Consider the following 13,433-nt stretch of genomic DNA (forward strand, 5'->3'; position numbering starts at 1 on the left):
TTTCTCGGAGCAAACCCTGTCAGGCCTCTAGATTGAATTGGCTGCCATATATTTCAGACATGTCTGATATTTGGGGGCTAGGGGCCAGTCAGTAGACAGGTTCTACAGTCAATTTCTCTGCATGAATCATCAGGGGCTTTAAATAAATTGTAAAATTCCATCCATTCCTCATTCGGGAGGGGGTAAAGTTTACTATAGTTTATATGGGGAAATAACGCTTGGATATATTCAGCAGGAAATTATTCAAACTTGGTCAGAACCATCTTTGGCGGATGAGGGTATTACACTGTAAAATTGGGATTCCTGCCCAAACCCCCTTGACCAGGGCGCAGCCCAAAGGGGAAAATTAACCAATATTTCAAAACGCTATTAACGCTAATAAAACAATACCTCTAGATTAAAATGGAGATGAGTTATTTTGTTACTATATCCTATATTATCAATTGTTAATATAAAGATACTAATCTATTCGAGGCATTTTGTTGCAAGTAAATATTTGAAGTATTCATTTAATGTTGTATCAAAAGTATAACAGTAATATACGTCTTGACCGGACGCACAGTGGATATCATTTTCTTTCTTAGAGATTATTACTCAACTGCTATTTCTATTCTATCACACTTAACCCAGAAAACGATATTAAGCGAGAGAGGCCAGAGAATTAAACAATATAGAGGGTGAGAGGCCAGAGAATTAGACAATATAAAGGGTGATAGGCCAGAGAATTAGACAATATAAAGGGTGAGAGGCCAGAGAATTAGACAATATAAAGGGTGAGAGGCCAGAGAGTTATATACTGGGAATTTTGTTCAAATGATCAATCGGGCATGCCAGGTTTATCACAATTTGCTTCGTTTTGAAAACATCTTTAACCCCTTCTAGCAGTCAATATAAAGGTCAGGAAAATCTCCTTGACACGGTGTTTTAGAAATCCATTTTATTTAAAATACACGTAGTTGAAAAACAAAAAATCCCATCCAAAGCCTGACTGTGCGCTATAGTCAAGATACGTAGATTTTAAAACATGAAAATACTGAAATATGTATGTGTATCTGTTCGTTTAGATAATTGTCCTTGATTTAATGAATACCATTGGGTAGGGGAGATAACAGTAACGTACAGGGGAGACAACAGTAACGTACACCTAACGTTCGCAGGTGCGAAAAGTTCCATCAAAACTTTATTAATTTGGAACTCTAACGACATTTTAGGTTAAGCACTAAAACAGAGCAGTGAAGTTTGTGATTTATTAAACTAAATATGTGTGCATCCTTTTTATTTGTTAATTATATAGAATTTTATTTGACGCAAAGCAGGAAATATGCAAATGAGTTTACACCAAGGTTTTCGATTTCCACAATTTCTTAATAAGAGGGTGTCTCATAGGCTGGAAGGTGGGCTAGAAAAAGACACAACACATTTTAAAACCCCACTATGTCCAATATTTACCCCATATTTAAATGAGTATTGTGAACATTTTAATTAGCTTTTTTACACAGCGTCAGAAGTGGGTATCACGTGTATAATTAGCGTCATTGATTGCAAGTAAATTATTAATAAATTAAGGGTTTTTTGTACCTTCCCTTGTGATTCAACAATAGTTGAGATTAAGTTAGATTCCGACGTTTTGGTCCATAGAGTCACCCAGTTTACCTGATAAGTGTAGTATCAATAATATCACAGTAGACTTTGCACGGCACTGCTAATAACGCCGCGATACCTCTATCGATTAAGAGTGGGAAAGGGGTATGAGCCCCATAGCAGCCTTAATTTCAATATAAAGATACTGTTCTTTCCGAGGCATTTTGTTGCAAGTATAATGTTTAAGTATTCATTTAATGTTGTAGTAAACGTAAAACAGTAATATACATTGGATAAGCTCCTTACTCTATAATCAAAAAGTGCGGGTATAGAATCCCCGTCACAGAGATGCTCGTTTCTGCGCAAAAGTATGAATTTGCAGTGGATCATTTCACATCACCTGGCCCAAAGTTGTATTGTGTGTAATTAATTGCTATATTACTTGTGTATGGAAAATGATGCAAGCAAACATATTCAAAAACTGATTCTCATTCCTGTCGAAGATATAACACGTTACGCTGGTACTTTGTAACTTTAATAATCGTTTACATATCACGTTCTTTCTTATAAGGTCTGCTTAAGTGATTATTACTTAATGGCTATTTCTATTCTATTACACGTAACACTAAAGACAATATAGAAGGTCGGAGGCCAACGCATTATTCAATGTGAACTTTGTTCACCTGACAACTCGGGCAGGCCATGATTATCACAAGTGGTTTCGTTTTGAAGACATATATTTATCCCCGTCTACCAATCAGTTTTTCCGTTTTTGAACGCCATAACTCGGAAACCGTTCGTCGCCTTGAATGCATGCTTCATACTTCTTTGAGATCTTGGTCGGGGCTAACGTTTTCCCATGACATGTTATCAGAGAATATGTCAGGCCTCGCTTTCGGGTCAAATATAGGTCAAATATTAAAATAAAAAAAAAGTTTATTTTACACCATATATTAAAGGGTATGTTGTAATTAAGATATTCGCATAGTTTTAAGGTCATCAAAAATGACGAAGATATGCCACTTTGAAAAATGTTCATTTTCCCGCCAAAATTCAAAATATTCCTGAAATTGCACTTTACACGTTTCTCCTCCGTAGCCGAGTAACATACAGATTTGACATTTGCTACAAAATATATTGATAGAATGGTAAATACACATTCTACAAACTGTACAAAGGGGAATAACTCAAATAGAACCTCTGTGACCAATTTGTCCTCAATACACCGAGTCACTGTCCGTTCAGGCCTTTGGTGTTGCTGAGTTCAAATAACAGAGATGTAGAGCATCATTGCGAGTGGAACCATCGACATGGGTACTGGGGTTTGGTTTGCTTTGTCCAAATAACATGGCTGTCAATCACCATTTCCCCAGGACCCACACTGAGCACATAATAACAGAGCTGTCATTCACCACTACCTCACGTACAAAGAGACGGGAGGGGGTAGAAATGCTGAACAGCTCTTATCAATGCTAACATATCGGAAATAACTTGACCCTGTGGTATGAATCAGGTACAAGGATGGTCAAAGAATGGAAGCTATGGGAAACTTTTAAAGGCGACCGTCATTTCGAGAACATTTCTAAGATCATTTTCTACATGGAAATCCGTGTTTTGATCTTGATCAATTCTATTTTATATAAATGAACCACTCGTCTACTTCTTTGTTAAAATCATCCTCGCCATGTCTAGAAATCAAACGGTTATGAATAGAGATCTCGAGATTCTTAACGCATGGTCCCAAACTTGGTTAGAAACATCCAATCCAGCTAGTCGTATTATAACCGGACTTCCTTCATATGCCCGAATTGAAGATTTACTTTTTAAAACTTGTCTAGAGTTCCTTTCTAATTGAAGGAACAAATGCACAACAAATTAACTCCGGACTATTTAAATGATGTATTACCGTCTACCGTTATAGTAAATAGCCGTTACACCATTAGAAACAATAACGATTATAGAATTCTTCCTTTCAGGCTTTCTCTTACGCATCCTGCTCCAAAGGTTGAATGCCTTGCATGTTGATTTCAATTTAGAACTTCTCTTGTTTGGTGATAGTCAACTTTCGGTAGAAATCAATACAATCGCAATAGGTTTTGATAACTAAAAATATTTTTATCTATGTGAATACGTTGTTATACGTGTTTATGAAATTGCATTTCATTATTTTGCATTGATTCTGTTCATTTTGAAATTACTCTACCAGACTGCTTGTCATGCAATTTGTATGTTTTTTTATTTATTCAAATGCAGACCCATCTGACCTATCTCAGGGGTTGGCCAAAGCAGAAAATAGGCTAAATAACAATATATATTATATTTCTCAATAGAAAAATAATTTATTTGAATAGTTTTCAAAGTTCTCATCATTGGTGACAAGTATAATAGTTCACTTTGTTTACATGTGGATTTACACATCACACACAACAATGAAATTGAGATTCTAGTACCTACATATTGTATAATATATTGTAACCCAGGTGACCGCTAAGGCCCTTTGGCCTCTTTGTTATTTGTAGATGCACTTAACATTTTTTGTCTAAAAAACGAACTCGTATTTATTAAAAGTTAATATACTTTGGAAAGTATTGCACATTTAAAATGTATCATTAACTTACACTAACGTCATATGCAAAAAAAATAGAATGATTTTATAACAGAACGTTTAACAATGACATCGGTATAATCAAGGAGGTTCTATTTGTCATTAAATGAGTTATGAAAACTAACAAAAGCCTTATTGAACATACACAAGAGAATCTATTGGGCCGAGACTTATGCCTATTTCTAACGACACCGTCAATACAAATACTACAAGCCATTTAAACGCACTCAGTGAAACGTTTCCCTATCTCTGAGTAAATTTAACTTATCAATGAACTCAAATCATTGCATCCTCACAAAGGACACTGTTATATATGTTTAAATGTTACACAGATTCTGTTGAAATAGACAGGTAAAGGACGGACACCAAGGCCAATACATCAACATACCCTGTCTCCAGCACACATACCCTGTCTCCAGCACACATACCCTGTCTCCAGCACACATACCCTGTCCCCAGCACACATAACCTGTCTCCAGCACACATACCCTGTCTCCAGCACACATACACACAAGCACACATACACACAAGCAGAAATGCAATACACACATGAAGGCACGTCCTGAAATGACCTTAGCAGTTCATAGGACGTAAAACAAAATAAAACCAAACAAAACAAAACTTATCTAAACGCAATATGCACTGCTTGTATATAGAGAATAATACATGCTTTTTTCCATATCACACCCAGTATCAACCCGAGACTGCAATATCAGCCCAAGGGCCGAATGCCCGAGGGCTGATATTGGTCGAGGGTTGATACTGGGTATGATATGGAAAAAGGCGTGTTTTATTCTGTTTATTACATACTTACTAATAAAAACTACTATCTTATGATTTATTTTTATTTTTGAAATATTGAAAAACGAATTTTTTTCCAAAAAGGGTTTGATATGGGTTTTGCGGGCTGTTACGGGTTTTGGGGTGTGTTACGGCGGGGGCTGATATGGGTTTTGGGGTGTGATACGGCGAGGGCTGATATGGGTTAGAGCAATTGTGTCGTATCGCATATACAAAAAACCCGTATTTATTAGTAAGTATGTAATAAATAATAACACTTTAGCTTACAAATTGTTAACGATTTCAATGAGGTCGCACTTTAAAGTTGGCATCCTATTCTCGTTATCGAAAGGAGGCAAATAATCAGCATACCCTGTCTCCAGCACACATACACACATTCACGCACGCATTATATGTATGAAGACATGTCCTGAAAAGACCTTAGCTGTTAATAAGAAACAAAGTAAAACTAAACCATAATAATGATATGGTATTCAACATTTATATATAGCGCCCAATGAAGTTTGTACTCTAAGGCGCTTTAAAACACATGAATAACAGTATTCATACAGTGACACGTATAGACATAGTAGATAAAAAGCAAACAAATCCGCATTATACATTGGGTAACAATACGCTGATCTCAGTAGGCGCATACATGTATATAGGGGTGGGGGGTGTAAATGATGTCAAAGCAAACCCCTAGAACGCAGGAGTAAAGATAGGTATTTATCCTGCCATACCAATTATGAGAAGTTCTTTTTGCACAACCAATAAAAAATTCTATATGACGTTTCGATGACTAGCACGATATGTACACTGTCACCTTCATCAGACAAATGACCAATGAAGCGTATGCACACAAAGGTGTAAAATGTGTAGGAGTTGTGCATAAAATCGATGTCGATTTCGGCTACGCTGGAAACGTATGTACAATAGCTGTTATATATGTACCGAAATGACTAAATTCAGCTACGCTTTGTTAACACTTGGTCATAGATGTGCGAGTCTTTGAGCCCCCTCGTCTCGATTTAGAACTGGCCCACTGCGGCGTATCCAGATGGCTTCCTTTATCTGCCTCTTGAACAGATTGCTCTCTCTGTCCAAAACTTTGGAGTTATCCCAGTCAATCACATGGTTTCTGTGTGGCATGGTCTGTGATTGCCGATTTATTTATCTGGGACTCCGACTGTTTTCTTTCAGATCTGGTGAATTTTCTACCTTCTAGGGTTTCTGTATCTTTCCGTTGTTCACCAAGGCGGACCCCAAATCGCCTTCCAGTCTCCATTATACGACGCGTCGCAGTTTTTGCATCCGATTTTGTATACGCATTCTGCGACGTTTTCTTTAGGTGTTTTATCCTTAGGGTGTGCTAGGATACTGCGAAGCGTCTTGTGGGGCTTCATGGCTGTTGCTATGCCATGACCGCGATATATCCTCTGGATGGCTTCGGATATATCCTTTATATACGGGATGACCACTTGACCTTTGGTTTTGTTCCTATCCTTGATTGGCATTTTCTTGTTGTTCTCCTTACTTTGACACTGTTTTTTACCCGTTTTAGGGCCCATTCCGGATATGCACATGTTCTCATTGCCCTAGCGGTGTGATTCTGTTCTTGTGTTTTGCCCTGTTGTTCTGTGACTATTGTATCACATCTGTTGAGCAATGTGCGTATGACGCCCAACTTTTGGTGTAAAGGATGGGGAGATTTAAGTTCAAGTATTGGTCCGTATGAGTCTATTTTCTATAGACCAATACCTTCGCGGTTCCGTCTTCTTTCTTTACCAGTGGTGTCTAGGAAGGTCATTGTGCCATTGATTTCTTCCTCACATGTAAATTTGATGTTGTTAGTGGCATCTATAGTGTTGATATGTGTGGTGAAATCTTTCTGTGACCCCTTCCTGATTATCTCAAGTATGTCGTCAACATAACGTTTCCATAAGCTAGGCTTGCATTCTATGGGGGCAGTGGCTATTGCTTCTTGCTCCAGATGTTCAATGAACAAATTGGCAACGATGGGAGACACTGGACTACCCATGGCAGTGCCGAAGCGTTGTTGGTAGATGCTGTTCCGGAAACTAAAATATGTTGTTGTGAGCACAAACTCCAGCAAATCCATGATATCCTGAATCTGAAGGTTTGTGTTTTTGCGCCAGGATCTGTCTAATTCTAAGCGTTTCCGAATGATTTTAAGTGCGTCGTCAATGGGTGTGTTAGTAAAGAGAGAGACAGCATCATGTGGAATGAATTCTTCGTCTTCCTGAATCATGATGGTAGACATAGCTTCCGCTAGATGTTTTGAATTCTTTACATGGTGTTCCGATTTACCCACTAGCGGTCAAAACCCCCGTTACTTGGGATCTCAGTTGATCAGCCTCAGCTTAGCTAAGTTTCTTACATGCCTGTTCTGTGGCTATAACAAAATCATCAACAAGTATTTTATCTGGAACGATGGCATAGTTCATACCCTTAGCGAGTAACGTTTTCTCGCTACTGGTGAGCTCCTTATTAGAAATCTTGACTACCCATTTTTTTTAGCATAGAATCATTCAGAGCTGCATCTGTGTTGGTGTTGTGTGGTGTTGATTTTTCTACAAGACGGCTTAATTTAGTCAAGTGGCGTTGTTTAGTTGTGTCGAATGCTCGTTCACCTATCCGCTTCATGTGTTGGTTCATATCCCCTACAGTGTCACTTGATAAGCGTTCGGTCAGTTTATCGGCGAGTACTGTTATGTCATGCATGTACGAGTCTATTTTGTTGTTAACAACCCGTATTCTCTCTTTCAATAGATCTTTCTGTGCTTTCTTGACTATATTTCTAGGATTTGTAGTGTCGACTGGGCACCTAATATTCCGACTTGAAGGTGTGATATGCAAGTCTCTACATCTCAGCGTAAACACCAGGTGATTTCTGTGTCTCGCTAATTTCTTCTCTGGGCTCTCTAATTTCCGCACATCTCTGACAATATCTTGTCCGTACTTTGTTCGAATATTTCTAAACATTTTCTTCAGGTTGGTAAGTATGGATTATGAGAAGTTCTTTTTACACAACCAATACACAATTCTATAGTGACGTTTCGATGACTAGTACGATATGTACACTGTCACCTTCATCAGACAAATGACCAATAAAGCGTATGCACACAAAGGTGTAAAATGTGTACGAGTTGTCCATAAAATCGATGTCGATTTCGGCTACGCTGGAAATATATGTACAATAGTTGTTATATATGTACCGAAATGACTCAATTCAGCTACGCTTTGTTAACACTTGGTCATAGTTTCGCTCAGTTTCGCTCAGTTGACATCAATGGTAAGCCGGGGCTTGTATAGATGTATCTTCTTCTCTACTTAATAGTATAACGTACTTTCGCGTACTATTGACTTCTGGTTGCTATTTACAAATGTTATTTCATTAACGCGTAGTAAGTTTGATATGGAGTTACGTAACTCCCAGTAAAGTTCCTCTCCTATATAGTTAAAAGTATGGTTAAAATACACTGTTCACACTACTATCAGTATCACTGTTCATATCAGAATGTCACACAGTGTCTAATAAAAAGATGGTTTGAACTTGGCTGGGTGTTGCTTCCAGTGGTTGTTAAGACGAGTCTTAAAGGTGTTTAGAGTTGGGGAATTTACTACCTCGTCTGTTAAAGAGTTCCACAGATTCACCACTCTATTGCTGAAGAATTGACCATATTTGTACAGTCTAAATGGTCTTTTGTAGAGTTTCCTGGAGTGCCCCCTGGTTAAAGTTCTCCCTGTTTCCGTGAATAGTTTTTCTTTGTCTAGGACATCGATGTTATTTAGAATTTTGTATGTTTGAATTAGGTCGGCACGTTCCCTTCTATATTCCAAGGTCGGTAATCCAAGTAGCCTAAGTCGCTCCTCATAGGGTAGATTTTTAAAAGTTGGTACCCTTTTGGTTGCACGTCTTTGGACATTTTCAATGATGGTTTTGTCACGAATAAGTATTGGTGACGAGACTGGCGTTGCATATTCCAGATGAGGCCGAATAATGGTCTTGTATAAGGTTAGGAACATTTCCGGGCTCATATACGTAAAGGTCCTAAAAACTATGCCAAGCATCCTGTTTGATTTTGCTGCTGCTGAGTTTGCATTGGTACTGAATTTTAGTTGGTTGTCTATGTGAACACCTAGGTCCTTCTCGGATTCCACTCTTGTTATCGTTGTCTCGGTTCCATCTTTGGTTAGTCTGTATTCGTGGTCTCCTTGACTTCGTCCTATTTCCAGGTGCTTACATTTTGTTGTGTTCAGTTGCATTAGCCAAGTTTGGGTCCACTCACACATGCTGGTAATGTTGTCTTGTAGATTATGCCGGTCCTCTAGTGATGATATTTTCGCTGAAAGTTTAGTGTCGTCTGCGAATAGTTTTATTGTGCAGTTTAACATATCAGGCATGTCGTTGACGTAGATTAGAAACAGTATCGGTCCAAGAACACTTCCTTGTGGTACCCCACTTGTGACAGACTTTATGTTAGAAGNTGTTGATGCGGCGTGAATAGATTATTTGTATTCATGTGGGTGAGGATTTCGTCCCTTATGAGCCGTTGCATAATTTTTGATGGTACAGACGTTAAGCTGATAGGTCTGTAATTGCCGGGGTCCTTTTTCGATCCCTTCTTAAAAATTGGTGTAACTGTTGCCTCTTTCCATGATGTTGGTAGTTGGGAGTTTTCCAGGGATTTCTTGAAAACAATTTGTAGTGGTTTCTTTAAGGCCTCAGCTGTTTCGGAGATAAGTTTTGAATGGAGATTGTCCGGCCCTGGTGATTTAGTTGGGTTAATCCGTTTGATCGCCTTTATTACAGAATCCTCTGTAATGTCAATATCTACCAAGGGTTCGTGAAAGTTTCTCCTAGGAAGGGGTGGTAGTGGTGTATCCTGGTCCTTAACAAAAACACTTGCAAAGAAGTTGTTTAGGGTGTCGGCTGTGTCTTTATTGTCATAGATGTGCGAGAGTTTTTGATGTCCCAAAGACTCTCGCACATCTATGACCAAGGGTCATAGACTAAGTATTACTGGCGGAAAGAAAAAGTTTCCTTAACTTTGAATTTTTTCTTTGTTTCTATTGATTGTTCCTGTGAAAACAGTTTCAGTTAATAAACGTTCATAAAACTGGGACTTGCATTGTCGACTTGTTCACTGTATTTGATCCATGGGCAGCAAAGATTGGTACCGTGACGCTCCGCTATGAAGACTAACAGCGGATTATCGACAACGACAAGGCAACTGGACCAACCTGTATTGCTTGTACGGCAAATAGAAGATAAACCCTGGCTCCACTAGACAACGAAACGCTATGTGAGCATGAAAGCTTACAATTGTTGTTTCATCATTGGTTGGTATGCGGGAAAGCACCCTTTTATGAGCACTGTCAAAATGTTTATTTTGATATCCCTGCTTTAGAGGAAGGTCACCAAAAACATACTTTTGTAAGGAATGCCAAGTCACGAGTTAAATATTTCTGCACGAGTCTTTAACGTTTGGTACTTCAGTTTTGGGAAACAAATTAATCCAGCAACGGTTATTGAAACTCCAGCGAAAAAGAACGCTACGTCATAGTCAGCTCTGACGTCAGAGAGGATTCCTGGGAATGACAAATGCGATATTAACACGTGTGCATGGTTCAATCCTACTAAATTTTATATACATATCGATACTACTTTTGACGTTATAAATGTCTATATACCAGCACCAACATCAAAAAAAACTTCCCCTTCAGGAGAAAACCCTCCAAAGGTTGGCCCATCTAAGGCACAGATGAGGTCGCAGCGATCTCGCTCATTTACATCTGTTCCTCTATCCCAACTGAGATCAGAGGCAACATCACCAACCAACAGATCTAAGAAAAAAATAAGAATAGCGAGGGGCAAATCTGATGGACCCGAACTGAATGTCACCTTTGGCAAAGGATCAGAGGACCCGACAAACTGGTTCAATGTCCTACTAGATTTCGATGATGAGATGGAGACGAATACCTCAGTGCTTCGTGCTCCGACTCCATCGAAATCCAGCCAAAATAGCAACAAATAAATAATACAATTATCTAATGGAACATTCGTGGATGAAAGGCAAATATAGAAGAATTTCAGAATCTATCAAAATAATTTAGACCCGCCATTTTTTGTCTACAAGAAATCATGCTCAAAAACCCAATCACACTTAGAAATTTTCTCACTCTGCACTAACATTCCAACTGTAGTAAGCAGAGCAGCAGGTGGCGCAGCGGTAGCTGTCCATAAAATATTCCTCACAGAATGATCAAGTTTAACACAAATTAACAGGCTGTTGCTGTCTGTGCAACATAAAACAGACAAATAACCGTCTGTTCAATTTATCTCCCTCCGAGTATTGTTTTCACTTGTGAGCAACTCAATAACATCGTCCCCCAGCTCCCAACACCATTCATAATCCTTGGTGATTTTCATGATCATAATAGCCTGTGGGGCTCTCCCAACACAGACGAGAGAGGAAGACGTATTGAGGAATTTATAGATAAAAGCAACTTGTGCCTTTTTAACAACAGTACCCCTACCTATTTACACCCTGCAACCGGCTCTCGTACCCACATTGATCTATCATTAAGCCATCCATCCATTCTACTTGATTATAACTGGAGGGCAAATGATGATCTTTGTTGAAGTGACCACTTCCCAATTTTTCTTAAGAATATTGGGACTCCTCTTGATGATCCTCTACCTCGATGGAATATGCACAAAGCAGGTTGGGTCCAATTCCAACACACGTGCATTGAAAAACTAACCATAGACAATTTTACTAACCTCGACGACCCTATCAAAACTTTTACTGAAACACTCACTTCTATTGCCCAAAAAAGACAATTCCAAAATCCGCTCCAAAACCTACGAAGTTCCTTTTATCTGAAGAATCTTTTAGAACACGCAGTAATCGGGCAGCTGCTCTAAGACGCTACTTAAATTGCCCAACTGCTTCAAACTACAGTGAATTTAAAATTTGTCGGGCAAAGGCTCGGCGATCAATTAAAATTGACAAAAGAAACAGCTGGAGAGAATACGTATCCAAGATATCATCAAACACGTCCTCAAAACAAGTATGGGATATGATTCGGAAAATAAGTGGGAAAAAGAAAAAGGCAACATCCTCCCACCTCATTAATAAAAACTAATTTTTTTCGTCTGTGTCTGAAATTGCTGATGCATTTGCAAAAAACTTAGCTAAAAACTCATCCCCTTTAAACCACTCCCAAAAAGTCCAGTCTTTAAAGAAAAAAAGAGAAAAGAAACGGCTCAATTTCAAATCATCAAACAAAGACAGTTATAATGAGCAATTTACCCTACCAGAACTTGTTGACTCGCTTAGAAAATCACAGAACACTGCTTCAGGTCCTGATGATATTCCATATCAATTTCTAAAGCACTTACCGAACTCGTCACTAACATGCCTTCTTTACATATTCAACCAAGTTCACGCTTCCGGAAAGATTCCCGATTCGTGGAAGAACTCCACAATTATACCCATCCCAAAACCGGGAAAGGTTGCTACTGACCTAAACAACTATCGTCCTATCTCTCTGACTAGTTGTGTATGTAAAACTTTAGAACGAATGATAAACACTAGACTGGTTTGGTTTCTTGAGGCCAACGATATAACATCCCCTCTTTAAAGTGGTTTTAGAAATAGAAGAGGGACAAATGACCATCTCATCAGATTAGAGACATTCATTCGAGAGGCTTTTGCCAAGAAGGAACACCTTGTCGCCGTGTTCTTTGATCTTGAGAAGGCCTATGATACTACATGGCAGTATATGGCATCATGAAAGATCTTCACGACCTTGGCGTACGTGGAAACCTTCCCAATTTTATATCGAATTACCTATCAGATAGACACTTCAAAGCTCGTGTTGGTTCAACTTTTTCTGAAACGTCTAAACAGGAAATGGGAGTCCCACAGGGTGGAATCCTATCAGTCACACTGTTTGGTCTTAAAATCAATGATATAGTCAAATGTCTTGGTTAATCAAGAGAAGGGTCGTTATTTGTGAATGACTTCTTGATCTGTTACAGATCTAAGAACATGCACACGATAGAACGACGACTTCAACAGAGTTTACACAAACTACAAAATTGGGCAGACGAAAACGGCTTCAAATTCTCTAAATCCAAAACTGTGTGCATGCAATTCTGTCAAAAACGAACAGCACAAAATGACCCAAATCTAACGCTCGATGGCACTAGAATTCCTGATGTTGAACAGACAAAAATGTTCGGCCTCATTTTTTATTCGAAACTCTCTTTCATACCACATATAAAGTATCTGAAGGATAAGTGTTCCAAGGCGTTAAACATTATACGAGTCCTTTCTCATACTGATTGGGGAGCGGATCGTGAAATGCTTTTGCGCCTATACAGATCACTTATTCGAACAAAACTGGATTATGGTTCTATGGTATACGGGTC

General features: G+C 38.7%; 1 protein-coding gene across 1 annotated transcript; it reads right to left on the reverse strand.

Annotated features, from left to right (window-relative positions):
• Positions 1-6,713: 6,713 nt before the first annotated feature.
• On the reverse strand, positions 6,714-7,250 carry LOC110442887. Its single transcript, XM_021486745.1, has one exon. The coding sequence runs from the start codon at positions 7,248-7,250 to the stop codon at positions 6,714-6,716; it is 537 nt and encodes a 178-aa protein (XP_021342420.1).
• Between the last annotated feature and the right edge of the window lie 6,183 nt (positions 7,251-13,433).

This window comes from Mizuhopecten yessoensis, unplaced genomic scaffold (genome assembly GCF_002113885.1).
Source record: "Mizuhopecten yessoensis strain PY_sf001 unplaced genomic scaffold, ASM211388v2 scaffold716309, whole genome shotgun sequence".
NCBI classification, from domain to species: domain Eukaryota; kingdom Metazoa; phylum Mollusca; class Bivalvia; order Pectinida; family Pectinidae; genus Mizuhopecten; species Mizuhopecten yessoensis.

Excerpts from the sequence above, each read along its gene's own strand:
- LOC110442887 (XM_021486745.1), bottom strand. The coding sequence starts at position 7,250 with ATGTCTACCATCATGATTCAGGAAGACGAAGAATTCATTCCACATGAT.